The sequence below is a fragment of the Python bivittatus genome, unplaced genomic scaffold (genome assembly GCF_059951505.1).
Source record: "Python bivittatus isolate LINGU-HERP-01145 unplaced genomic scaffold, Pbiv_v1 ctg000020_np1212, whole genome shotgun sequence".
Taxonomy (NCBI): Eukaryota; Metazoa; Chordata; class Lepidosauria; order Squamata; family Pythonidae; genus Python; species Python bivittatus.
In genome coordinates, this window is record NW_028277030.1 from 38986698 (window position 1) to 39013670 (window position 26973).

At 38.6% G+C, this 26973-nt stretch overlaps 1 protein-coding gene across 1 annotated transcript in view; it reads right to left on the minus strand.

Annotated features, from left to right (window-relative positions):
- EYS (EGF-like photoreceptor maintenance factor) overlaps positions 1 to 26973 on the minus strand; it is a 507483-nt gene that overhangs the window by 107423 nt on the left and 373087 nt on the right. Inside the window, 1 exon segment of the mRNA XM_088150272.1 lies at positions 19514 to 19667. Within this exon segment, the coding sequence (XP_088006398.1) occupies positions 19514 to 19667 (154 nt within the window).

A 26973-nucleotide genomic window follows, 5' to 3' on the forward strand; every position in this document is an offset into this window, starting at 1 on the left:
TTTTTATTTTGTTTGAGTACAAATATTCTATAAGCCTACGGAAATAAATTATAGCAACCTTAACATACATGTAATAAAACAATATTAGTCTAGAGAGGGGAAATTTATCTTTCTTTGCAAAGTGTTTATGACAATTACTGAGTCATTTAATCTATCCGGTGTGCCAATTTTCCCTGAGTATACTATTACACACCATTCAAGAAAACTTTACCAAACATGGTATTTTGAATATGCTGGTCTATGACTGCAATAAAGATTTGATTTGATTGTTATTTTGAAATATAGTAATCTTCTGACAAACAAAAGCATAAACTTGGTGTGATCACTTTAAAATGAATTTTAGGACAAGTTCAGGTGCTTAGTAATTGCACACATGGAATGGCTTTCCAGATTCAGTAGCATCTCAACTAGTCCATTCCTAGGAATAGCTGCCAGTGTCTAATCAACATTCTTATGATTTCAGAAGTGAAAATATGTTCAGTCCTGCTTATAAAAAGGATTACCATGAAGGGATGTGTAATTAGATCAGGCATTCAGTTCCTTCATTTGGATGCAGTTTAGGGGGGTGGCCAGGGACAATTTGAATTTGAGATTCAAAAGTGGAGAAAAATTATTCAGATTGCAGATTTCAGACTTGAAGGCAATAAGATTCAGTTTGGGGTGGCGCAGCGGCTTAATGACACTGAAAGTTGCTGGCCAGAAATGGCTGACGCTTCGGCGGTTCGAGTCCAGCCTTCGCGTTAAACAGGGTGAGCTCCTGTTTCCTCCCCAGTTCCTGTCAACCCAACAGGTCGAAAACTCATGTGAGTAGATAAATGGGTACCCTCACTCCGGTGGGAGGAAAAATGCTGGTGGCGCTTGCACGGGAGTCGGGAGCAGTTGCCGGTAAGCGCGAAACCGTGCTCGCCCAAAAAGGGTGCGAAGCAACAGAAACCCCGCCTCCTGCGCTCGCCAGCTGGGCTCTGCTCTAGGAAGGAGGCTCTGGCAAACCACTTCTGAAACAATTGCCTTGAAAACTGCAAGGACTCATCCAAGCAGTCACTGCAGGGTCCGTAATGACTGAGCGCAGACAAAAAAAAAAAATAGTTCAATAAAAGATTTAACCATAGGCTATAATGGGCAAGCATAAAAAGGCCTACAGCTGCTTCATTTTTGGCAGAATGGGATAAAATGATATAATTATAGGAATCTGGTACAAACAGTGTTGACTTGAAAATGACAAAATGTGCATTGTGACATCACAGTGCAACCGCTACTTCTTCTATTGTATCCTCATGTCATATGCAAGTATGTAAGTCACAAGGTTCACATCATGATGCCATGACATGTTTTGTCACCTGCTTGCCTTATCTCTTTTGTGAATGCCCTTGGCCATGATAGACCCTTTAGAGGGCTTTAACCTGCAAAGTTTTAGCAAGTAGCTTCAAAGGTTTGCCCACAATATTTTTAAATGTGTATTCATTCCATGTGGTCAAGAAAGAGATAGTAGTGGTAAGGGAAGGCTGGCATAGTAGTCTCCAAATTGCCCAACATGGAGCCTGTAGTGAAATTGTGATAAATCAATGCAGAAAATTTTCTACTTCAAACTAAAAACTATACAAACTGTAAATGTATAGATATATAGATATTATATAACGATTTGTAATCATTAAAATTCTATAACATGATCATCTACCAGGAGTCCTGGTGGTTGCAACCATAACTAGAATACAGAATTAAAACATCTATGGTGCACAAAATTAAAATTTGCTCAGTGTGTTTTATGCATATGCACACACATGCTCCATATGAACATTTACAGTATTCAAATACACACACTTATTTAATTATGATTAAATTCAGTTAAATAGCACTGAGCATCCCATTGTTTTTATGATTTATCACAATGAAACATGAACTTATGGCCCTCTTAATAGGGCCAATAACAGGATAATAAAAAGTCTGATTATTTCAATACCATCACTTCAGAAGTACAGAAGTCGTTGATATGGACTTGGAAGCAATATGTTTAACCCACAGAATGCCATGGATGAATTGATCAAAGGAAAGGAAGGAAATGGAATTTCCACAGCCTGCTGTAGTGATTGATAAAAGAAAAAAGAAAAAAAAAACTATGGTATTGTGGCAGCCTCATTCCAAGCACTAGGCACAAGCACACCCTCTCAAATCTCCCCATTCATTATGGCTGTGCAGTGCTTTGGATCCGGTCTCCACATGGTGCTTCTAAGGGCAACGGAGCTTGAATGTAGCACTAGTCAACAACACATTGAAGCAGCTACACCTTTTCCTAGGATTGTCCTGCCATGGAATCAATATTATTCCATGTGGTCAAGGTTTAGTGTTTTGCTTAAAAATGGAGATGTCCCAAAGAGAGAGAGAGTCTTTTTTTCTGTTTCTAATGTTCCTTTTTGTACTGTTTTTCCTCTCTCTTTCTTTCTGCATACTAAAGCAATTAAAAATACAGTTAAAAATCATCAAGATATCATCCATTACCTGTTGAATGGGGAAAGAACATCCCATTAGCAACTGTGAAGGGCCTGTCATTACTACTCTTTAAACTTCTATTGCAATTCATCCCATATATCAGCAATATGCATACATGTTTGTGCGTAAAGACATATAGAGATTATATCTGTCAATAGGCTCAGCAGATACTGAAACTTCCAAGAGAATAGGCTAGACTGAAAGTTGAAAAAGACATCTGGGACAAGCAGTGATAATCCACTTCTGTATTATTGCCAAGGAAACTACATGGATGACATAATCAGACAACTGATACAATTACATACTTGCTTTATGATGTCTGATGCAAGTACATATGTCGTGGTATTTGCATGATAATATCATCATACCTCTGTCATCATTTGCTTATCCTATGGATGCCCAAGTGAATGTCCATCTTACATCAATATTCAAGCTGCACTCAGTATGTCTTTTTTCTAAACTTGCTTAAGATTCACTGAGGTCAGGTATGAAAAACTGAAGCCAGAATCCAAATGTTTAAGGTTCACAAAGTTATTGTCCCTCCCTCCCTAGATTCCATCAAATTTAACAGTCATTGTGGAGTCCAGCTATTGTTGAACAACAAACTTAGATCATTATGGTATGATAATATCAAATAAGCTAGAGTGGTGATATCAGCAACAATATTTATAGAGAATGTCTCAGGAAGATCCAAGAAAAAACATATACAAATACTTTCGTGTCCAAGTAGGCACAGAGTAAGACAGGGGGCACCAGCTGATTTGTGCAAAGGTGCTGCTGACAAGAAAAGCCTTCTCGTGAACTTACATTACTAGAATTACATAACTGTAATCCTAGTTATGTAAACTCATGTAAATATGGCTGCTAGTTCCCAAAGACAAAAAAAATATGAAAATCATCCTCTTGCCATTTTCCCCTTTCCTGGAAATAAAGTTGCAGTCTCATTTCAACTGACAGTTCTGTTGTTCCTTTGCATGCACGAGTCAAACCCTTGTGTAAACAACATTGTTTTGTGCAAGTTGGCCATGTTCCTCGGTTGGATCTGATCTGAGATTTCTTTTCTTCTTGAATACTTGTGCCATGTGCTTCTCTGCTTTCAATCATGCTGCCATTAAAACATCAATGGTTCCAAGTTAATATTTTTTCAAAGGAGATTGCAACTCTAGTAAACACCCTGAGAAAAAGGCTCAGGGCATCGTTATGACAGAGAAGACAAGAGGCAGACAAAGGTGAGAAATTAGAAGAAGTCCTAAAGGCAGCATTTACATCTTGGCACAGTGCCATGTCAGTGTGTGACTCAGTTTGAGAGCAAAAGATAATGAGGACAAGTTGACATTCAGGATGAAATGAATGCAAATTCACAAATAAGTTTAACAGCACGTACATTGAATTTGCTCTATAACCATAATACAAAGATAGACTTTTTCTCGTGCGTTTTCCAGCAGTTTACACATCAGTCCCATTAACCTAGACTGAAATAATGAAGTAAATTTTGTATTGAATTCTTTTTTTTTAATGTGTTTGTTATTAAACAACACCACTCAGGCCATTCATTGCTCCTCCTCAGCGTGAATTGTGATTATTGCTTCATGTTAGTGCTGGCTGTACATTGCCACTCAGACTGCAAACCAGAATTGGCTTTGCTTTGTTTTCCATTTGCCTTAATTTGCCTACTGCCAGCCAGCCTGCTGAAAATCCACCGCTCCAATTCTTTTTAATGTGTGCCTTCTCCTACAGTGCCCCGAGATACTCCGCTGGCTTCAAAGGAAGCCACTTTAACAAGCTTGAAGTCAAATATGCAACAGTTTGCAATGGGCAGACAAAACTATGTGATAAAGGGGAGAGTCAAAGCTATTTAAAATAACCCAACTGTCTGGATCCTTTTTAATTGCAGACATGAAATTGATAAATTGCATATAAGCTAGCTGGGAAGGAAAAGGTTAGCAAAGCGGGGGTACATAATAAATGAACTGAGGGCAGAGGGAGGGATTGTAGCATTTAATTGACAACAAAAGAGCTAGACAAATGATTCTTGGCATAATCTGCCTGAATGCTCTTCAGTCTTTCCTTTGCGGAAGGCTTCCCTCCTCTAGCTCCTCATGCCTGCAGTCTTCCTGTCATTTGGGTGCCACCCCTGTGCCACACAAATGCCAAACCAAATGGGAGAAAAAGGTGGGGTATGAATAACATGATGCACTAGGTTGGGAGGTGGTGACTCCTCTTTTCAGCGTTCCATAATGAAGCAGCAAATCAAAACAGTTTTCACCCAGTAAAAAAGGAGGAGAATCCACTGGAGAAGGACTTGGGAAAGAGGACATTCAGGAAGGGGTACTTATTTTATTTCTTTTCCTGACAATAAGATTGTCACCTGCTTCAGTCAACCATACAGCAAGTGTATGGTTGAAAGCCAGATTTTGTCATCGAGTTCTAATCATGTGAATCAGTTTATAGTACCTCCATATGACTGTGGTGTTGTAAATACACACACAAATGTGAACTGTCTACATGAATCAATCTGAATAAAACATGTTGTTTTGACCTGTGGTTCACGTTCCTGCTTGACTCACTGCTTTGTTAAGGCAAAATAATAGCCTGGCCTGGAGTGAGGGAAGAGGCGAAGGAAAGAGAAGAAAGACCTCAAGTGACATGATGGAAGTATGGGGGTGGTGGGGGTGGGAGCGGTGGATGAAGTTGGAGCGTAAAGTTAGTATGGTCCATTCACCAGCAGAACAGTGTCTCTCTTGTAGCTTTCCTAATGTGGTAGATTAATCCCATCATCTCCAATTAGTGTGACCATTTGGCATATTACTTTCATGTCCCACGGTTGAGATTAATTCTTTATTTGGGAATATAAGCAGTTAGAGAAGGAATTTTATGATTAGAATACAAGTAAATACAAGTAAATATTTCATAAGGCCCTGAAGCCCTGGTTCTGTATTTGAGACTGAGGCCCCAGGTATGTAATAGAGCTCATATCCTGGCTGTGCTGAGGGTTTTTTGTGATTCTCTGGCAGCTGTGTGTGTTTTATTTTTGGTTTATTTTTTAGCAATTGCATGTATCTTTATTTTAAAGTTGTGGGCCACTCAGAGTCATGAGATGGGTGCCATATAGAAGGAAGGAAGGAAGGAAGGAAGGAAGGAAGGAAGGAAGGAAGGAAGGAAGGAAGGAAGGAAGGAAGGAAGGAAGGAAGGAAGGAAGGAAGGAAAAGATATAGATCCAGTCTGGCATAGTGATTAAGATGCTGGACTAGGACTGGTGAGATCCTGGTTCAGATCCATCCTCAGTGATGAAAAGTCACTGGGTGACTTTGGACCAATCATACATTCTCAGCCCAAACTACCTCCTAGTGTGGAGATGAATAGAATAGAAAGAACTCCCTATGTAGGCTGCTTTGAGCTCATGAAGAAAAGGTAACAATTATATTTAATTAGTTAATTAATAAAAATGCTTGCACCTGGCTTTTATTATTTTTTAAAGTCACTTTACAGTTAATAAAGTCAAGTTATCATTTGCTTTCAGGAAACTGACAAATGCTGCTTTTCTGGGTATGTTCCTCTGTCTCTGTGCTTGCCTTCACTATTTAGGAAGAAAAAGCCAGACTCCAGTGAACTCCCATCCAGACAGATAATTATTTGTTTGCTTAGAATATGATGGAATTTAGTATGACTGGGGAAATTAGACATCTTGCAAGATATATTAAAGAAGAAAGTCAGATGGATGAGCAGCAAAGATTGTGAGGATGAGTGCAGGGGTTGCATAGCAAAAGAGGAGAAATGGCAGACATGAACAGGACCGAGTGGGGAATCAAAAGGGACATCACATAAGATAAAAAGAAGATAACTTTCACCTAAAGGACGGAAGAACCAGTTCATGGCTGAGGTTGCCTGCAGTTCCAGTTTTCCAAACACAGCTCAGAACTTCCTAAACCATATTGCTGAAATCCAATATTTTTGTCTTTTTTTCATACCTCCCAAAGACATAGAGCAGCTGTATTATTCCTCCAAGTAATTTGACATATTAACAACTTGACATATTAACAACTTAATGTGCCCCTGACACCCCCAACAACAAAAATAGGCTGAAAAATACCTCTATAAATGCAGACAAAAATCCTGTGAAATGCCCAGTCTCCCCATTTTATCAATTTCAGGTCGCCAACTCAGGCAACCTGTCCTGGAGACTTCCCACCTGCCCAAAAATTACAGAGAGAAGCCATGCAGGTGCGTATATGTACCCTATAGAGGCCAGGTTTTTTTCTAGGGTAGGAACAGAACAGGAAATAGTTATTGAAGAAAGGACTATTAATTAAAATGAATGGCCTACAAAATTGATCCCCACTGCATATCTCCACCATTCTCTACTTGATATATGTACATCCTTCCTTCCATCCCAAAGAATGAAGAAGGAAGGATTAAAAGAAAAAGAGGGGTGGGTTGCATGGGGAAAGGAAGGGAAGAGGAAATAAGGAATGAATCTGAATGAAGGTGGAGGGAAGAAAAGGAAAGGAAAGGAAAGGAAAGGAAAGGAAAGGAAAGGAAAGGAAAGGAAAGGAAAGGAAAGGAAAGGAAAGGAAAGGAAAGGAAAGGAAAGGAAAGGAAAGGAAAGGAAAGGGAAATGCATCTTTAAAAGCATCTATTCTTTTTAAACATTTTCTGTGTCTTCAAGTCAGTGTTGAGTCCTGGCACCTACCTGGACTAGTCCCTGCAGTTTTTTCTGGCAACATTTTGTGAAATGGAAGGGCTGAGAGAGAGTGACTGGTCCAAAGTCACCAGGCTGGCTTTGGGCCTATGGCAGGACTAGAACTCCTGGTCCCCAGACTGGTGCCTTAACCACTATATGAAACTGGGTCTCACAGTCCATTTTTAATCTATACTTTACAGCAGTGACATCTGCACTTCTTTGCTGATTTCTTTGTATTCAACTAGCTGCTTCTATTCTAATCCATGAAAATAAGGCAACTCCCCCATTTCCCAATTTCAGGTAATTATTTGGACTTTTTTCCCCTATGTGATAAATGCAGATATCATATTACAAGCTTTCTGCAGTTGTATTTATTGGTAGCTGCTTTCTGTGCATGTAACTTTTACAATATAATTTGCATTCTTTATGTCCTCAACTGATGTTCTGAATTGCAAGCAGAGTCAAGCATTCCTTTAAATAAATGCTCTGAATGGCTGCAGCTTATGAAGAATTGGTAAGATCTTCCTAGACATAAATACTACAATAAGTATTGAAGATTAATGATGCAATATTGATCATAAAAAACAAATGCAGAATGGTCATTTCTCTGTTATCAGTTTTCCACGTGTGTGCATGTGTGTGTAGCATGATCTTTAATTATTTCCTTAATTCATTTATTCCTTTGAATATGAAATCTAAAAATGACAACTGAATGCTAAAATTATTTACAGTACTTCCTTCATCATCTGCTACCTACTCAATCATCTTTACAACATATTGGATAAGACTAATATTTTTCTCTTGTTTGAAAGATAAGAGTTTAATATGGAGGATGACAGGAGATTAAAAATGAACAGACTTGTACTATTATCTCTCAGTAGAATTCTCTGCCATAAAGGGAATGGGGGTGCATACCTATTGTCAGATGTAGAAGGGAAACCTGCTGAAAGATGGGTTTTTGCAAAATATTTCTGTTAGGAAAATCACAAGACATATTTAGTAAATATTTATTAGATTTATTTATTTATGACTGTAAGGTATTTATAGCTTATTCCGTACCCAAAAAGGCTTCTAAAAGAGTTATATATAAATCCTGCCTCTGAGATTAAAAACTAGAAGGAAGGAAGGAAGGAAGGAAGGAAGGAAGGAAGGAAGGAAGGAAGGAAGGAAGGAAGGAAGGAAGGAAGGAAGGAAGGAAGGAGAAAACTAGTAAAGTCAGCCTAGTTCTATGGCAGAACAAATGGGATGTCCATTCTCATCCCTGCCTCTGCTACAGCCTTATGGAACCACCAGAATGGTCCTGCTGCTACTTTATCCAGTTATGTTCTGATCATTCTAACAATAGGTGATGGTACAAACACAAGGAGAAAATTAGGCCCAGGGTTCTGGTATCAACAGGATATGAAGATGATATCCCAGTTACTCAGAATTCAGTAGCCAGAATTCAAAATCATAGTTTGTAATTCTGCAGGTAAGACAGATGGAGCAAGTTGTCTTAGCATTGTTCTGGAGATTTAGAGTTTGAGTTTGATGTAAGTTCCATGCTATGCTATCTTTGATCAGTTAAAGGATTGTATATTTTAATGTTGCTGATGGTTTCTTTTATGCAAGAGACCTTCCTGCTGCAGGTATTGTTCATGTCTTCCCAGCTCCACCCTACTCATCTGAGATAACCATTTATCTGACTGCACCAATAGAAGGACTTCCTTGGAATTCATGTTTCAATGCTGGGGATCCATTTTAGGACTCCTATCTTTCTGGAGTTCATGTTGCAAAAAGTTCTGAAGTTATAATATCTAATTTGGATTCATGATCTAAGTATGAGTCAGTGTATAGGAAAATAACAACAACAACAACAACTGAGCATCTAGAACAGCACAAAAACAACAGAATAAGATTGCCTGCATTGAAGCTTGTTACAAAGAAAAAGCTAGCACAAGTATTAAATAATGCCAATACTGTAATATCAAATATAAGCACCAGCTCACTGCAAGCAACAAACCAACTGATGCACAGCACAGTTGCAGTTATAACTGAATACCTTGGATGCAACATCAACAAACAAGAAAAAAAGCCAAACAGTGCACCACCAAAATGGAAGATCAGGTTGGAAAATAAGATCAGCATGCTAAGATGAGATGTAAGCAAGCTAGAACAGATGAAAGAAAAGAAGCTGAAGAACAAAAAGACCAAAGAATGCCTGATCAAGAAATATCACCTAGAAACAAGCAAGATCAAGGAAGCACTGGAAATAATAAAGCAACAAATAACAGCCATATCCAAAAAGATCAGCAGGTACAGTTACAAGAAAAAGTATGTGAACCTTTTGGAATTTCATGATGTTCTGCATTAATTTGTCATAAAATGTGATCTGACTGTCATCTAAGTCAAGAGTATTGACAAATATAATGTGCCTAAAATAATAACACAAAAACAATTCTGACCCTTCATGTCTTTATTGAACACACTCATTCAACCTTCAAAATGCTAGTGGAAAAAGTAAGTGAACCCTTGGAATCAATAACTGGTTGACTCCCCCTTGGCAGCAATAACCTCAACCAGGCACTTCCTGTAGCTGTGGATCAGACCTGCGCATCGTTCAGGAGGGATTTTAGCCCTTTCTTCCTGGCAGAACTGCTTTAGCTCTGTCATATTCTTTGGACGTCTCATGTGTATGGCTCTCTTCAAGTCATTCCATAGCATCTCTATTGGGTTGAGGTCTGGGTTCTGACTTGGCCACTCCAAAAGGTGGATTTTGTTTTTCTGAAGCCATTCTGTTGTGGACTTGCTCTGGTGTTCTGGGTCATTGACCTGTTGCATCACCCAACTTCTACAGAGTTTCAGCTGACGTACAGACATTCTCACATTATCCTGAAGAATTTTTTGATACACTTGGGAATTCATCTTCCCCTCAGTGATTCCAAGCTGGCCAGGCCCTGATGCAGCAAAGCAGGCCCAAATCATGATGTTTCTTCCGCCATACTTTACGGTTGGGATGATGTTTTCATGATGATATGCAGTGCCCTTTTTACACCAGATGTAGTGCCGCGTGTTCTTTCCAAATAGTTCAATCTTTGTTTCATCAGTCCACAAAACATTTTGCCAATACCGCTGTGGAGTGTCAATGTGCTCTTTCGCAAACTTCAGGCGTGCAGCAATGTCCTTTGTAGTAAGCAGCAGCTTCCTTCATGGTGTCCTGCCACAGACACCCTGCTTGTTCAATGTTTTACAAACTGTACACTCATGAACACAGATGTTAGCCAGTTCCAATGATGCCTTCAAATCTTTGGCTGTCACTCAGGGTTATTTCTTTACCTCATTGATGAGTCTTCTCTTGGGGTCATTTTGACTGGGTGCCCACTTCTTGGTAGAGTAGCCACAGTCCCAAAGTGTCTCCATTTGTAGATCATTTGCCTAACTGTAGATTGGTGAATTTCTAAGGTCTTTGAAATCACTTTGTAACCCTTTCCAGATTTATGTAAATCAACAACTCTTGATCATAGATCCTCTAAAAGCTCTTTTTGGCAACACATAGCTCGCATAACCATATTCTTCTTGTGCAGAGCAAACTCAAAAAGTTTCAGTGTTTTTTATCAGTCAGCATAGCCCTAGTCCCCACCTCCAAACTCATTTTCTTAACAAGGCTCCAGGTATGCTAACACCTGACTCCAATTAGCTTTTTTGAGGTCAACTCAAGGGTTCACATACTTTTTCCACTAGACTATGAGGTTTTTATGGTTGTTCTCAATAAAGACATGAAGGATCAGAATTGTTTTTGTGTTATTATTTTAGGCACATTATATTTGTCAATACTCTTGACTTAGATGATGGTCAGATCACATTTTATGACAAATTAATGCAGAACACCATGAAATTCCAAAAGGTTCACATACTTTTTCTTGCAACTGTATGAAGCTTGAATTGCACACTATAGACAGAATATCCAATTTCAGTCAAATCAGAAATGTTTCTACCAATCCATCAATGGAGAGATTGCAATGAACCAGTCAACACTTGACAAATAAGAAACAGTGCAGTTCTGGGTGCAGCTATGGGACAAATTCCAAAACATCTGGAGTACCACTTGAAGACCATTGGCATTGACAAACACACCATCAGTCAATTGCAAAAGGCAGCTTTATTTAGAACAGCACATATCCTGAGATGATACCTTTAACACCACCAAACAACAACATCTACCTATCCCAGGTCCTTGGGAAGGACTCGATAAGTGGATAAAAATTCCAAACCTAGTATAAACATCTGGCTGACTGTGTGACCAACAATAATACAGCAGCATGGGGAAAATATTTAAATGTTACCCTTTGCCATTGTCTAAATGCAGACTTGGCATGTATACATACATACATACTTACACACACTAGGACAACTCCATTATTTTTAACTCAGCAGAAACAGAGTCAAGGTATACTTGAGCCAATACCTGAGCTCACTTCTTCTGGACTCTTTTAGTTTCCCTTTTTCCCTTAGGGATCCACCTGGGCTGATCATCTGTCTCCTGAAATCATTGCTGTATTGTAATCACACACAGTGTATTAGCAATGCATTGCCTTCTAAAAATACCTCTCAGAACTTCTCTCTCCTTCTCTTTTCTTTAACTAGGAGAAAACTGATTAAAGCTTTGCATGTGAATCTTTTATGTTTCATCATCAGCTATGTTACTAGCCTATACATAGAGCTGGAATACCACAGTCATGGTTAAAGGGACCACACAGGGTTAATGCTTGTCACCCTGGATTAGACTGGTTATCCAGGTCTAGACCCAGATTCTCCCTGAAATGTGGTTTTTATGTGGACTGGATCAGACATTGGCTCTAGTTCCTGACTTAACTCACACACCCTATGAACCTGGTTGTCTGTAGCTACATCAAAATGCAGACTGTTTACTTCTTTGACTCTTTTCTTCTTCATTTGTATGCAGTCAGATTCTTCAGTAGATATCCGATTGTTCATTTATCTTGTATCACACATGATACAGTGCAATTATTTCAGTATCTTAAAACCCTCTGAGAGATTAGTCCAAATTAATCATGGCTTAATTATCTGTACGGTCCTGCCATGTGTTAAGACTTTTTATTATTTATGAGTTACAAGTAAATGATAAAATAGTCATTAGCAACCACAAAATAGCCTTAGTTGTTTATCTCCACACAATGTGAGTTGCATGAGGACAGAGTGATGGCCACACTTCCTCATTCCACCACACCATACCACTGTGAATTGGCCGCTCCCAAATGCTACTGACCAATTGGAGAAGTGTCTGAAGGAGAAAATGGGTAAAGCTTTTTCAATAGTGGATCTTTATGATCTTACAGGATTTCATCTCACAGGGAGAGTGTGTGTTCTAGGAGTGCTCTGCAGACCACCATTAGCCAACCCTTTTGCCAACATGGAAATAATACTGGGAAGGGGGCAACATGGTAACAGGTTTGCAAGCTGCCTTTCTTCATCCAACTGAGATTATATGAAGAAAAATATCTGCATGAGACCATTGGGCAAGAAATTGCTGAACATATCAAAAAGTTTCAGGGAACTTCAGAAGTTCTCAACAAGCACAATGGGTTTTTAACTACTGGCAATCTGCTTCACATGTAGCCTGAATCTACATAAAACCCCCCATCTTCTTGTCCCTCCCCCCTCATCCCAGTTTAAATCCTACATCAATCTAGCGACTTTATTCATCTGATGAAATGAGCTGCAGCTCCTGAAAGTTTATGTCTTTCAATAAAATTTGTTAGTCAGAAAAGGTGCTCCCAGACTCCTGATTTTTTTGCACAAGGTTAGTATCTCTATACTGCCTGAATTGTTGAGTGGTATTCTTTGAATCACTTGCTGCTCCCTCTACCTTCTACATTACATGATTCCATCTCCACTCACTAGGATCCTCTGGGAAGACTTGTCTTCTGCTGCTGAGGACTCATCTGACATGACTTACGGTTAAATCTTCTTTATACCTACCCCCATTTCCCTGACAAAATGAGAGATCTGATCATCTTCTCTGAGATAATAGTATTTGATGGGACTCCATTCTTAAAATGTTTCTGAAATTCAAAAGTCTCATCTTGTATGGATATAATTAAAGACCATCATATAAACATAAATAAGATTGTACTGCTCATTTCTTCACCTCTCATTTACAAACTAAACACTACCAAGCTAAACCAAATTTATATTAATGCAAAGGATGCTATTCTGCCTACACTGAAGAACTTTCTATCCTAGGTATCATGTACTCTAAATTTATTTTGCAAGGTCCATGCACATTGCTTGCATCATCAAAATCAAAATAGCTGGGCCATGTATACAAGGCTGGTGATTTATTAGTTACATTGACATGTGTCATCAAAAGAACCGCATACCATGCAATCCTGGTTTTAAGGCTTGATTATTTCAGAAGGATAAATACCATTCTTTGAATATTATTATCTAGGGCAGAAATACTATCAGCAGGTTGAACTTTATCTTCTTCTTCAAGTCAGACTATCTCCAATGTATCAGTGCAAAAGAAACTGGCATTAATGATTTCTTCCCTCCATGAGAATCTATCAGTTTCTGCTGTTTATTCAATTCATTAAATCAGATTTAAATGTGCATATAATAATCTGTTTTGTATGTTATTAACAATAGTACATTAACATAAACATGATAATGAATTAAAAAAACAACAACCAACCAATGCTACTCATTAGTGAAATTGTTTAAGGTGAAGCAGGGTAAGTATAGAGAGCAATTTAATAACAAAATTACCTTGACTGATCAAAATAGTGCACACATCTATGGCAATATTTAAATAAGCAAGGCTTACTAGCTGTACAGCAAATTATTTATAAAAATGATAGATTTATAATAAGGTTGCAAATACTGTAGCTCTTTTTCACAAATATTCATTTTGTTCTACTAAGGGTTAAAACTATTTTATTTGCATGCAGAACTTATTCAGTTCTTGAGTGTATTATTTTATTGTTATAACTGGGGAGGCAACTCTTGAGTTCTCTGCCATCCAGATTTCTTGGTCTATCCCTCATTTTACCTCCAGGTTTTCTACTAGAAGCAAAGTCCCAAAGATGATGCTCTCATCATTTTTTTAGGCCTAAACCCCAAATGCAGGAAACTCCTATGCAAAAACATCACAAATCTACTACTATTTCTTATACTTTCTATAAGGAAAAAGTAGAGTTATGAGTGTTTTTATTTTTAGTATTTTTTTTCAAATAATTTTATTAAAAGTTTTGAATAAAGCAATAAAAGATAATACACACGAAAAGAAAAGGAAAGAAAAGAAATGCAAAATAATAATAAAAATGGATGTAAAAAAGAACCCCTCCACAAGAAAACGACTCCCCACCCTCATCATGGCAAGTATAAACAGTTCCCTAATCTCTTCACTCCTCTCAGTTAAGAAATATAAAACTCTTCGTCCAATAACCCAATAATATTGTAATTAACAATAAGCAAATCAAATAAGTAACGTCTTCTTCAATCCAGTTACCAGCAAAAGATCCAAACAAAGCGCTAAGATTTTAACATTAATGAACACATATAAAGCTCAGCATTCCACATCTCACCTCTTAACCAAAACAAAATTCCATTTAAAAGTCATAAATGATCCCAATATCCTAATACAAACAACAACAAAAAACAAGCTGAACTTGACAAAAAGAAACCATTTCTCCTTTACAAAAGACAAGGCCCAATACACAACATTCCAAATAACAACTTATCCCATTCAAATACGCATTCCATATCTCCACTCTAAACTACAGGCACATCTACGTTTCACAAATATCAAGTAATCCCAATATCCTAATGTAGACAAAAAACTAAAGTTTAACATAACAAAGAGAAATAATTTCTCCTCTAAAAAGAAAAAGAAAAATTCTCCAAACTTCCTTACATTGAATAAAGAGACACAGTTAAATGGAAAGCCAATTTGAGTACTATAAAATTAGGATTACACAGAATAACTATAGAGTAAAAAGCTTTTACATCATATTCATGCAGGCAAATCCAATACACAACATTTTCTAATTAATATATCAATAAATCCAGAAAGAATCACCCAGAATAACAACATATCCCATTTTATCCCTGATCAAATAAACTGACTTTGTAGTCTTTTTTTCTTTTATACAGGGCAGTCTTTCTCTGTAATCCATTCGGATGATTGTTGATCCTCGCTACAAATTTCTTTAGCACTTTAAACCGTCTCTTTTGTAAATCCAACAAAGAGAAATTATTCCAATTGTTCTCTAGGATTATTATATTTATTTCCTTCTTGATTTTTTAGAACCTCATCCAGTTTTCTCTCTTTGTCTGGTGACAGATTCTTATTCATAGTCTATATTTTCCTCAAGTAAATTTTGCTGCATGCCTCTTTCTGTTATATCTTCATTTGGGAGGAAACTGTTCTCAAGACAACACAACATAGCTGACATTTCATGATGCAGGTCTCTACGCAGTTCTTTAAAGATGTCTTTAAACACTATTATAAATTGCTTGTCTTATACCTCCAATCTCATAAAACAATTTCTCTTTTCCCCAAGCATACTTTAAAAAAAAAATTCAAAATCTTAATATTCAAAGTACAAAACTGCAGTATTTTCTGAGCCCTTAAAATTCTATAGCCAAAACCTTGTCTTACTTTTTGCTGTTTATTTTAAGTTCTTAAAGATTACAAAGGTAGATCTTCATATTCTTATACTGAGGATTGAAAGCACTCGCTCACCCAGTGTTCCCAGCCTTGACATTCTGAAGGTATCTAACTTCTTTAAATCCATTAATAGGCAATTTCCGAAATAATTAGCAGGAGAAGAGCGCAAACTTAGTGCCTTTTGAAGGGCTCCATTTGCAGCTGGAGCAAATATGGCAAATTCCCCCATCTCCCAGTTCCCACCCTCCACCCGAGATCTTTGTCTTGTGGTCTCTTCGTGAGGAAAAAGCATAACTATAAGGAGAAACAGCTTGGGCAACCTCGTGTCTCTCTCTTTAATTCAGAGAGGATCAAAGGGAGCCAATCTGCTTTGGCTCCCTTGTAGAATGTTGGAAACATCAGCTCTGCTTCAGTCCACCATCTTCCCTTGGAAGACCCATTTTTTAATAATAACTTTATAGTAAAAAAAAAAAAGAAGAGTTTTTGAATTAAAAAAAAATAGAAAGCCAGCTTGCTTCAAAAATCCAGCATTATTTTTGTCTTCAAGATTGGCCTTGTAGTCATTTTTATCTTCTAATAATGTTTGGAGGTATGCCCACCTGCCCAGAATTAAAGATGAAGGAAAAATAGTAGAAAGATGAGAAGCAGCTTGAGAAGCTAAAAGCACCTTTACTAATTTGCCATCCAGCAAGTACATGTTTTAGAACTGACCGTGCCCACCATTTTGGCAGCTGTTGGTCAATGAGCAAGCCTTTCCACAATATCCATTTTGTAATTTTGTGTACCACTTGGCCTCAACATTCCTGGTGTGCCCATCAGTGCAAAAAGGTTGGGTATCTCTGTGCTACAGTAAGACCATGAACTTCAGAGAAAGAAAGATGGTTTCATGTTTATTAAACTACCTCTGCAAGGACAGTTTGGCTGAGAAGACCAGGAAGACTTTGACAGAGCATGAAAGATACTATAATGTGGTCATGTCCTCTTAAAGTATTTGTCTAATTAACTTGAGTGGTTGCAGCAATTATTTTTGTTATCTCTGACAGCTTAACTAAAAGAACTTAAATGTAGTTGTTTTTCAAACACATGGACAGACACTATAATGAGGAAGAAATATCCAACAATATTCAATATTGAATAGAAGTTGCAAAGCAAAGAAAAATCCACAATAAATGAGGGGACCTTTGCACATGCTTTGATCTGATAAGGACCCTAGGTTGTATCTAAAGAAGCATGACTCATATCTGTTCAATAACATCTTGAGTGTATTGACTATAGTAGCTTACATATAGCTAGCAATGGATAAAATGAGTACTAAGAGGTGTAATATTAAAATCTGTTTTGTAATATTTTCTTCACTTGCTATGCTTCTGAGCTTTGTAAAACATGCAACAGATGTTAGTATGGAGGAATTTTTGACATCCTTTCTACCTGGATTTCAGCAGAAATTTTTCCCATTCAGTTTGCAGCTCAAGTCAAGAAAGGATATAATATATTTTACAGTGGTTGAAACTATGATGGAACATATAACAGTTGTAACCAAAGAACTGCAGAAACTCAAAGTGCCACTCCAGTTTATTTAAAATATATATCATTTGGATTAATATTATGGAAGAAATATCTTTGGCGACACTACTAGATCAGCCATGGAGATATAGGGAGGAGGAGAGAAAGAGAAAATTCTGTTATATACACTGAAGTCAGCTTATGCAACTTAAGTGGAACTCTTTAAAATACATACTTTTTGTTTCACATTTATAACCAAAACAACAATATTGGATATTGATAAACTTAATTCTAAAATGATTACCTTTTCTATAAACCAAGAAGCAAGTATTTGAATTTGCCACAAAATGAACTGTATTATATGGCAGAAACTTGTGATCACTAGATCATAAAACATGCTATCATGGTAGGAAGCAAAGCCTTGTTCATTTTGTTCTCCCACAACATTGTGCGTCATGCATATTGCTTATTTAACACATTCTCTACCCTGGCACTCTCCTCCACAACTTGCATGCCAAGACATCTCAGCTTAAAAAAAATATGTGGATAATAAATGAAAAAATGGAGAGGCAAAGTAAAATATTAACAAGAGTACTGTAGCCGAGCCCTCAACCTCTGATTAGGAAAAACAATCTAGAATATATTGCACTGATTAAGGTTATGAACAACAATTCTTATTTAATCAGAACTCTGCCCTTGCTAGCTGTTGGCTGTGCAGATAGAAAAAGAGAAAAGGGATTATCTCTATTCAAGTGCTAGTTGTGAAAGAAAAATCAACAGTTGCCTATATGTGTATATTTTATATTTATGGTATCTAGTGCTAAGAGGACTCACATATTGTATTTGTTTATGCTCTACCCTTTAACCTGCTAATTTGGATCCCCCACAGACCCTTCTGATCCTTGTTGTACTGAGTGGGCCTGAATTTTGTAGAAGAGTAATAAGTCAAGGCTCTCTCCTTTATCATGCACATCTAGTCTCCAAGAAGCCTTTTGTCCAAATGCTGAGCTGTGGGAAGATCTGATTCCTCCAACTTTCTGACAGACAAAAATTATACAAATGAAGCTATGGGAAATCAAAGTACAAATTATCAATAGAGCCTATCTATGCAATGGAGAAAAGGGGCTCACTCTATTCATCCACTGTTATTTCAGCCCCACTTGGTTTAAGTTCAGAAGTCAGAGACAAATCTACATTTTCTGTGCAATCCAGAATTGTTGGGATTAATGAAAAGCTTCTGTTGTAACATATTGATTTGCAACATCACTCCAATATTCAAAGACTATTCCAGGATAAACTGCACTGGCAGAACTGTGTAAAATTAGTTGTATTATTCTATGGATTTTAATGTTGATTGAGAAAGCTGCACTGGTAGTCTATAAATGGGTTAACTTAATGAAAAATAAAATAATAAGCTACACATTTTCAGTGCTACTTTTGGATGTCTATTTCAAAGTTCCAGCACCATCTTTACTTTCACATTATATTTATAATTCTTCAAAGGAATGCATATTGCTATCTTATTTCAGGTCAGATTCCCATACTATCTACCCTTGTATGATATATTCAGAGTGATTTCAACTTCTAAGTGTCTCAGCCAGAAACTCTTTCTCATTTTCTACTGCCTAATCCTTTTCGCCTAAGAAGCAGGGATAGCATATGGGTTATTCTGCACAGAAGGCATATATTTCATCTCTGATCTTTCCTAGAGAAATGATAGCAGCAGCTGCCCTCTGGAATGAGGTTCCCCCCAAGATCCAGATGGCCCCCATCCTGGTGGTGTTTTGAAGGGCCCTGAAGACCTGGCTCTTCTCCCAGGCCTTTGGCAAGGGCAAGTGAAGCCCCCTTGGATTGTGTGGACTTGTGTTGTTGTTGTTGTTGTTGTTCCTGTCTGATTCTTGTCATCTTTGCCATCTTTTATTCTTTATTTTTGTATTGTATTTTTAAAAAAGTTTTTACTTGTTAACCACCCAGAGTCATTGAGACTCAGGTGGCATTTAAATCTGATAGATAGATAGATAGATAGATAGATAGATAGATAGATAGATAGATATAATTTTCCAGAAATAATTATGCATGACCTTTACATTTGATTTTTCTTATGTTTCATCAGTAAGTAAGCAAGGATATAATACGTTCAATCGTCATTCAACTTAAGCACAGGAAAGTCTTACCTTAGTGTGATCGGTACAAGGACATCCCTGTTAATGGAGTGATCGGTAGTCACTGTCAAAATGTTTGGAGGAGGGCCACAGCCGAACCGAACAGTTGGCTTCCCATCCACAAGGTAAAGATGAAGGAAATGTTCTTCTGCATATTCATCACTAGCTTTAAAGAGAATGAAGCTGTATTTATGTAACACCTACACAGAGATAAACAGTTCAATTCTTGCTCAATATTTGACTCAGTTTTGATTTTCTCCAATTGGCTCATATTCTTATTTTTTCTCTCTCTTTTCCTTTCTTTCTTTCTTTCTTTCTTTCTTTCTTTCTTTCTTTCTTTCTTTCTTTCTTTCTTTCTTTCTTTCTTTCTTTTTTCTTTTTTTTTGGGTGGCAGAATGTGGTGAAGACATTTTGTTTCCTCCACTATCTACAGGAATTGCCTCCTTCCTGTAACACAAAATATGAGATAGTTCTGTACCTATTTTTTATATTTTTGTGTGTCTTCCTTGTTCACCAATTCCTTTCCATTACAGCTCCAACCAAATTGTGAGGATTTCCCCCTCTTTCTCTTACTGCAGATCACCAATATGATACAGACCAATTCTCTGTGCAAAAGAAAAAGTAGCTTATTTTTTTAAAATACATGTTCATATCTCTACAAACCTCAGTTGCACTTTATCTATTGATGCAGTCTCTAGTGGTATGGGGGGATGGGTGATGCAGTTTTAAATACATTCTCATGAAAATGGGAAAACATACATCAATATTAGGAAAATATTTGAAAAAACCCTGCAATCATCATCATCATCATCATCATCACCATCACCATCTGTTTCTGAAAATTCAAATTATATTTTTCCAGTGAGTGTTCCATGCTGGTCAGCACATAGTATTCTCTTTGGAACTTTCTGCTTTCATGTGTGATGATTATGCAGTAACGACTGCAAAAATAAACTAATGATGTTTGCACATAAAACCTCTGGCACCAATACTGGTATTTGCTGAATGTGATCATTACTAATGTGATGGTTCTACATCAGTACTTCTGCTGAATTTCTTTCTCCATGGAGAATGTCTTCAAATCTCTCACTTGTACTTGAGAAATATTAAGAATCTTGAGCAATGCAAAATTATTTTTTATTGGTGAAGAGCTACCTGGACCTACTGTATTTCATACCTGGGTACCAAACAGCACAACCACCACTTGGCTTGTGAAGCCTTCCAGAAATGATGGGAATCTGTCCTAGTTTCTTTGCTTATGCCCAGAGCAATGGGAAAGCAGAACTACCTATCAACATGGCAAAGCGAATATTGGAAAAAGCCAAGAAAAGTGGGTCTGATTGATACCTCACCATCCTGGACCATCAGAACATCCCTTCACAGGGTTTGGGCCAGAATTTGGTTCAAGGACTGATGGATTGACAGACTTAAGACCTAGTTGCATATTAGAGATAACTTATTATTGCCTGAGGATTACAACAGACAGGCTGCACTGATGACAGAGAACAAACTTCAAGCCCATTGTTACGATTGGTTAGCTAAAGACCTTTCAGTCATTTAAGCAGGAGATTCTGAATGGACACAGCCCAACAATGCAAGAGAACAAAGTCTGATGTCAAGTATCCACATGATCTTTTGAGCTGGTCATTCTAAAGGAAGAAGTTCTTCGGAGGAATTGTAGACAACTGAAAAGTCACAGCTGACCTGCAACTGACAAGGAATTGGCAGGTCAAGATGCTGAGGAAAATCTCTGACAGCCTTAGGAACACTCCTGGAGGAGACCCACATCTTGAAGAGGTTGCAACTCCCCCCCCACACACCTTTAACAGTTGTCAGGAGCCTGAGTAGCTCTTCTGAATTGTTGAAGGAGGTATCAAAACCAGCCAGGACAGGACAACCTCCCCCACTGCACCAACAAGCAGAACTTGGACTGGCTGATTGGTGCAGAACCCATACCACTTGAAATATTACGTTTGCACTCAAGGAAGGAAGAGGATATATAAGGAAAATATTATACTGCACACTGAAAGTAAACAGTTTTACTATAATTCTATAGTTTGAGTTGAACAGAACTTTTTTTGGTTAAAGTTATGAAAGGAAAGATGTATCAATATAGATGGCACTGAACAATGTTGCTAGGGAAGCAGATTGGAAGATTTAGAGAAGTGAGCAGAACAAAAACACAGAACGAGGGGAAATTATCAAGAAGTATTTCTTTGCAGACATAGAAACAAAACAAAAAATGAAGGACGTTGCAGAGTCATGTAGAAGTTGCTAACTAAAATAATATAAAAACTTGTTTCAGTTTAAACTGTTCCAGGCTGTTTTAACTAAAAGAATATGGCCTTTTAAAACAAGATTAAGAACAACTGAAGGTCAGACTTAGTTATAACTCGAACTAAAAGTGAACCTAGCTGCAATGTATCTCTGTGGCATTATTACAAATTATATTGGCCAACCAAACTATCTAAATAAATGGGAGGTCTGGGAAATTCAAGCAGAACCTACTGCTTTTCTCTTTCAAGCAGTGCAAACAACAACTTCTGTATTTTTCCTGAAGGTTGTCACTGTGACATAACCTGTTGAATAAGGTACAATCCACTAATTGGTCAACTCTAGATGCTATTAAACCTGAACCTGCAATGTTACTGACTAGTATCATTTCAAATTAAATGGCTCAGGAATAAACGAATGCGTTGTGCCTTGCTTGCAGAATCAAAGATCTGGAGAGGGTTTGCTAATAGAAATTTGATTTTGTGCAGCAGAGACAATTTGCGTGGATGGTGTCAATCAGAAAAAGAGATCTGGCATTAGTCTCTTATCTGCTGCTTGTTTTGTGCCCATGAAGCCTAACAGAGGCTATTAGCTTGAATGAAATGCTTCATCTGTACAGCTAGTATTCATTTGCTGTTTTTGCTTTTGTTCAAACGTGCTACAAAAAATGCTTATTAAAAAGAAAAAGAAAAAAACTCCACACACAATAAGCAGAAATGACCACATATGTCAGTAATGTTGGATACTTGTTGAGGCTCATATCCTAAGTTAGGGTCTCACTGGCAATTACTGGAGTCTTATTCCTTTTGCTGATCCCCTGTTCTTGCCAAGTAAACAAAAAGAGGATATCCTGGCCTTTGCATCACTCAGTATTATAAGTCAGGCATTTTGGAGCCAAACTCAGCATGAACCTAGCAGAGTTACTAGCCAAGAACATGATTATGGTCCAGCCCATGATTCAAAGCAAAGGATTCTGATACCCACTGCAAGCAGCGTCATAGTTCTAGCCGAAATAAAATGATCAGGACCATTACAGCAAGGGATGATTTCAAAGTACAGAGCACCTAGGTTAAGCTGTCAAAAACATTCTAGCACCTGAATCAATCAAAATAATCTGAGAAGTTCCTGGTAGTCATCCAAGAACAACTTCTAAGCAGACCAGTACTTCTAAGGAGCTCTTCCTAGCAATCTGGACTTTTATCAATTTGATTTATCTCTGGCTTTTCTATTCTCCCTGAATCACTTCTCTGTTTTCCATTCTTTGGTGCTTAACTCACAGGCAGCAGCTCTTTCACAGACCTGCTGGCTAGGTCATTACTTCGGAATCGGAATCCAGGGTTACGGAGTTTGGGACAGGGAAAGGTGATTTGGAAAAGACTTTGCCTTGTTTCCCCATGACTCATCAGACTCTTTATCTTGCTGCTGCTGCTCTCCTCCTCCCTGTCCTTCTCAGAAGAGCATCTATGTAACCAGAAGAAAAGGAAAGCACAGCAACAGAGAGGGAGGAATAAGGAAAATGAAATATTGAGAGCATCCTGCCACGAGCCAGCCAAAACATGGAGTCATCACTGATGGTAAATTTAAGCATTTAAGATCATCTCAAAAACAGAACATTAGAAATTTTGGAATTAGTCCTGCAATTACATATGAATGTTTCATATGTTATAGTCAGCCGAAGTAAGAAAAACAATGAATAAAAAATGATTTTGTCCTTTCAAGTTTGCCATCCAGCTGGACTATATTTGCATCTAAAAAGGAAGTAAAAGGTATGCAATTGAAACTGCAACAAATACTCCAGCTTTTGATCCAACAATACATTTTTCCTCTTTCAAATATCAGCATTTGTGAAAGCAAAAAGGCTTTTTCTTATCAATAATTTGTTACAGGAATGGGTATAATTTGCCACCTGGAATATGGTCAGATATGTATATCAAACTTTGATCATGCACACTGTGGAAAAGTCTTAGTTCTTTTTTTCCCCACAGAAAACATACACAAGTCTACTTGTTCAGTTATTCTGTATCCATAGCAAAAATCTCCAAATTAGCGTGTGTTCAAGGAAGAGCAGTCATGTGTTTTTTACAAGTACATCTGACAATATTTTCTTCAACTCTTTCTCTCATACCTCAATAAAGTTTGTTGTACAGGAATCAGAATTCAAAAGATTTGTTTAATGGTAAGGACAGCTCTCTTTTTCTTTATTCCAGCAAGTATCCATAATGTCTGTTTCGTAACCAAGAAGTCTGTTTCTAAGTGTATTACTCTTTTGCCAAAGATGCTGTTCTAAGATCACTTTTACCACTCCAATACATCACTTAGCTGTTATACAGGAAAATATACATCTTTTATGCTAGAAAGTTTGCGCATTTGGCTGAATGTTGTGTTGAGTCCACCAGGAGTATGCAGACCAACAATTGGCTACTTAGTTTATTTATTTATACAACTACAGTATTAGTATGCTGCCTACATATGTCCATTTCTGCTTGTCAGAAGAAATCAAGGTCCTAGCCAACAAGCAATGAAGGTTTATTGTATTCCCTGTTGAAGGTTGAAAATGGTGAGATGGAAACCAGTGCTGGTTGGGCCAGATATAACTGTTGTATAAACAGGGAGCAGGTGCCATCCAATCTCAAAGCTGGAAAAAGAATGGTCAAGAGTCTTGGCTTGAAAAAGCAGGGGGAGAAGGTTTAAGATTTAACTCCTGGGGCTGACATATGTGTATCGAGGTTGATTTCCATTCTGTAGTAAGCATATCTTATGAGTGCTTTCTTATCTGCAATAAAGCAACTTATATAGTGAAGAAAATAGATGTACTGTAAGTATTTCAAATGAAGGTGGCACCCGCTTCCTCTCCATCTTTCAGATGTGACCAGAGTCAAACCCAGATCTTCTCTTTGACTAATCCCATCGACCCAGATTGAACCTCCCTGCCTCCAGACAAAGACCCTGCAATGTCATCTAAACCAAAGAATAGAAGCCTCACTCACATGATCGCAACACAGACTGAGGGCAGCACTAATAAGCCTTTGGGATTGGGGGGATTGGATTGGGGAATGTTGATGCCTTTGGGGGTTGGGAGCAGGCCAGAATAATGTGGTGAAGGGCATGAGAAGGTATGGCAGGAGAAGGTGACCAGGCCATTCTCAGGGAATGCAAGCCCAATGTTTTATATTGGTTTCACGTTCCAGTTCCCTGATCTCAACCCCTGTACCAGGGCAGCAGAACTTCAGAGGCCCTGGCTTTCGACTGCTGCTACTAAATGCCAGGTTGGCTTGTAATAAGGTTTCCTTCGTCTGTGATTTAATCACTGATGAGAGGGCCAACCTGGCATGTATTACTAAGGCCTGGCTGGGTCTGGAAGGGCGGGGGGTGATCCTTTTGGAAATATGCCCAGTGGGGTTTTGGTTGTGGCCTCAGCTGAAACTCCAGGGCAGAGGTGGGGGTACAGTGATTGTCATCTGAGAGTCTCTTAAGGCTTTCAGGAGCACTGCTCCACAGGTTGCTGTATGTGAAACCTTGTTCATTAAGTTGGGCTCTAGGGATCAGTTGGGATTGTTGCTACTGTACCAGCCTCCCTACTCCATACCAACCTCCCTCCCTGAGCTGCTTGACTCCATTTCTGGGTTGGCAGTGGAGTTCCCCAGACTTATGGTCTTGGGAGACTTCAATTTGCCTTCTTTGGGAGGGGGTCAGAGGCAGCTCAGGAGTTCATGGCTACTATGACAGCCACGGGCCTATCCCAGATCATCCAGAGCCAGACATGGGACAGTGGTCACACACCTGATCTGCAGTGGCAATGTGATCTGGAATTAGGGGAGCTTCCAATGTCCCCTTTGTCATAGTCAGATCATGCCCTGATTACCATGGAATTCTTGGGTGCCACTATCTATTTCAGGAAGGCAGGACCTATTTGATTGGTCTGCCCTTAGCAATTGATGGATCCAAATAGGTTTACAGGGAGCTGGGGGTGTTCCTGCTGGTCACGTGCACAGTCCATCTGAAGCCTTGATGCCGCTTGGAATAAGAGGGCAGTTGAGGCTTTGGAACAGATCGAGCCTATGCAACCTCTCCCCTCTTGTGGATCCCAATACTCCCTGTGGTTTATGGAGGAGTTAAAGTATCATGCAGTGCACTGATGATACTGAATTATACATCTCTGCCCTTGGTGAATAAGTAATACTGTTGATGTCATATCCCAGTGCCTGAAGGCTGTAGGGATATGGATGGGGAACAACAGGCTTCAAGTAAACCCAGGCAAGACAGAGTGGCTCTGGGTTTTGAGGCCTTCTGTTTCTGGGACTGTGCCATCTTTGATTCTGGATGGGGTTGCATTGCCCCAAAAAGACCTGGTGTGCAACTTGGGGGTTCTCCTAGGCTTGCAAATCCTGCTGAAAGAGCAGATGGTAATCGTGGCTAGGAGGGCCTTCACACAGCTTCATGTTGTGTGCCAGTTGCACCCAATCCTAAATCAGGAGGCTCTGCTCATGGTCACTCATGCCCTGATCACCTCCTGGATGGACTATTGTAATGAACTCTGCATGGGGCTACCCCTGAAGGGTATCTGGAAGCTTCAGCCAATGCAGAATGCAGCAGCATGGACAATTACTGTATGTGTGCTCTTAGAACAGTATATGTTACACCTCTGCTCCGCGAGCTGCACTGGTTGCCAGTTTGCTTCCAGGTCCAATTCAAAGTGCTGTTTTTGACCTTTAAAGCCCTACATGGCCTGGTTATTTAGGGACTGCCTCTTCCCAATTACATCTGCCCATCCCATCCCATCCCATCCCATCCAATCCAGCAGAAGAGGTATGTTGCAGGTCCCATCTGCTAAAGAGCTACATCTGGTGGGACCATGGAGACAGGCCTTTTTGGCCATGGTGCCTGCCTTGTGAAACATCATCCCCCACTCCCCCTGAGGTCAAGCTGGCTCCATCCATCAACTTTTCACAAGTCCCTCAAGACTTGGCTATGTCATCAGGCCTGGGGGCCCCAAGGGAATGGTGAGTTGTTGAGGTCGCTCCGCTGTTATTAATATCTGCCGCTCTTTCCTTGCCTTTTTTAACTGTAATATTAATATTTGGATTTTTGATTTTTTTTATATTATTTTTTTTTAATTTTTTATTGTGCACTGCCCAGAGTCACATTTTGTTAGATGGGAGGCTATAGAAATATGATGAATAAATAAATGAATAAATAAA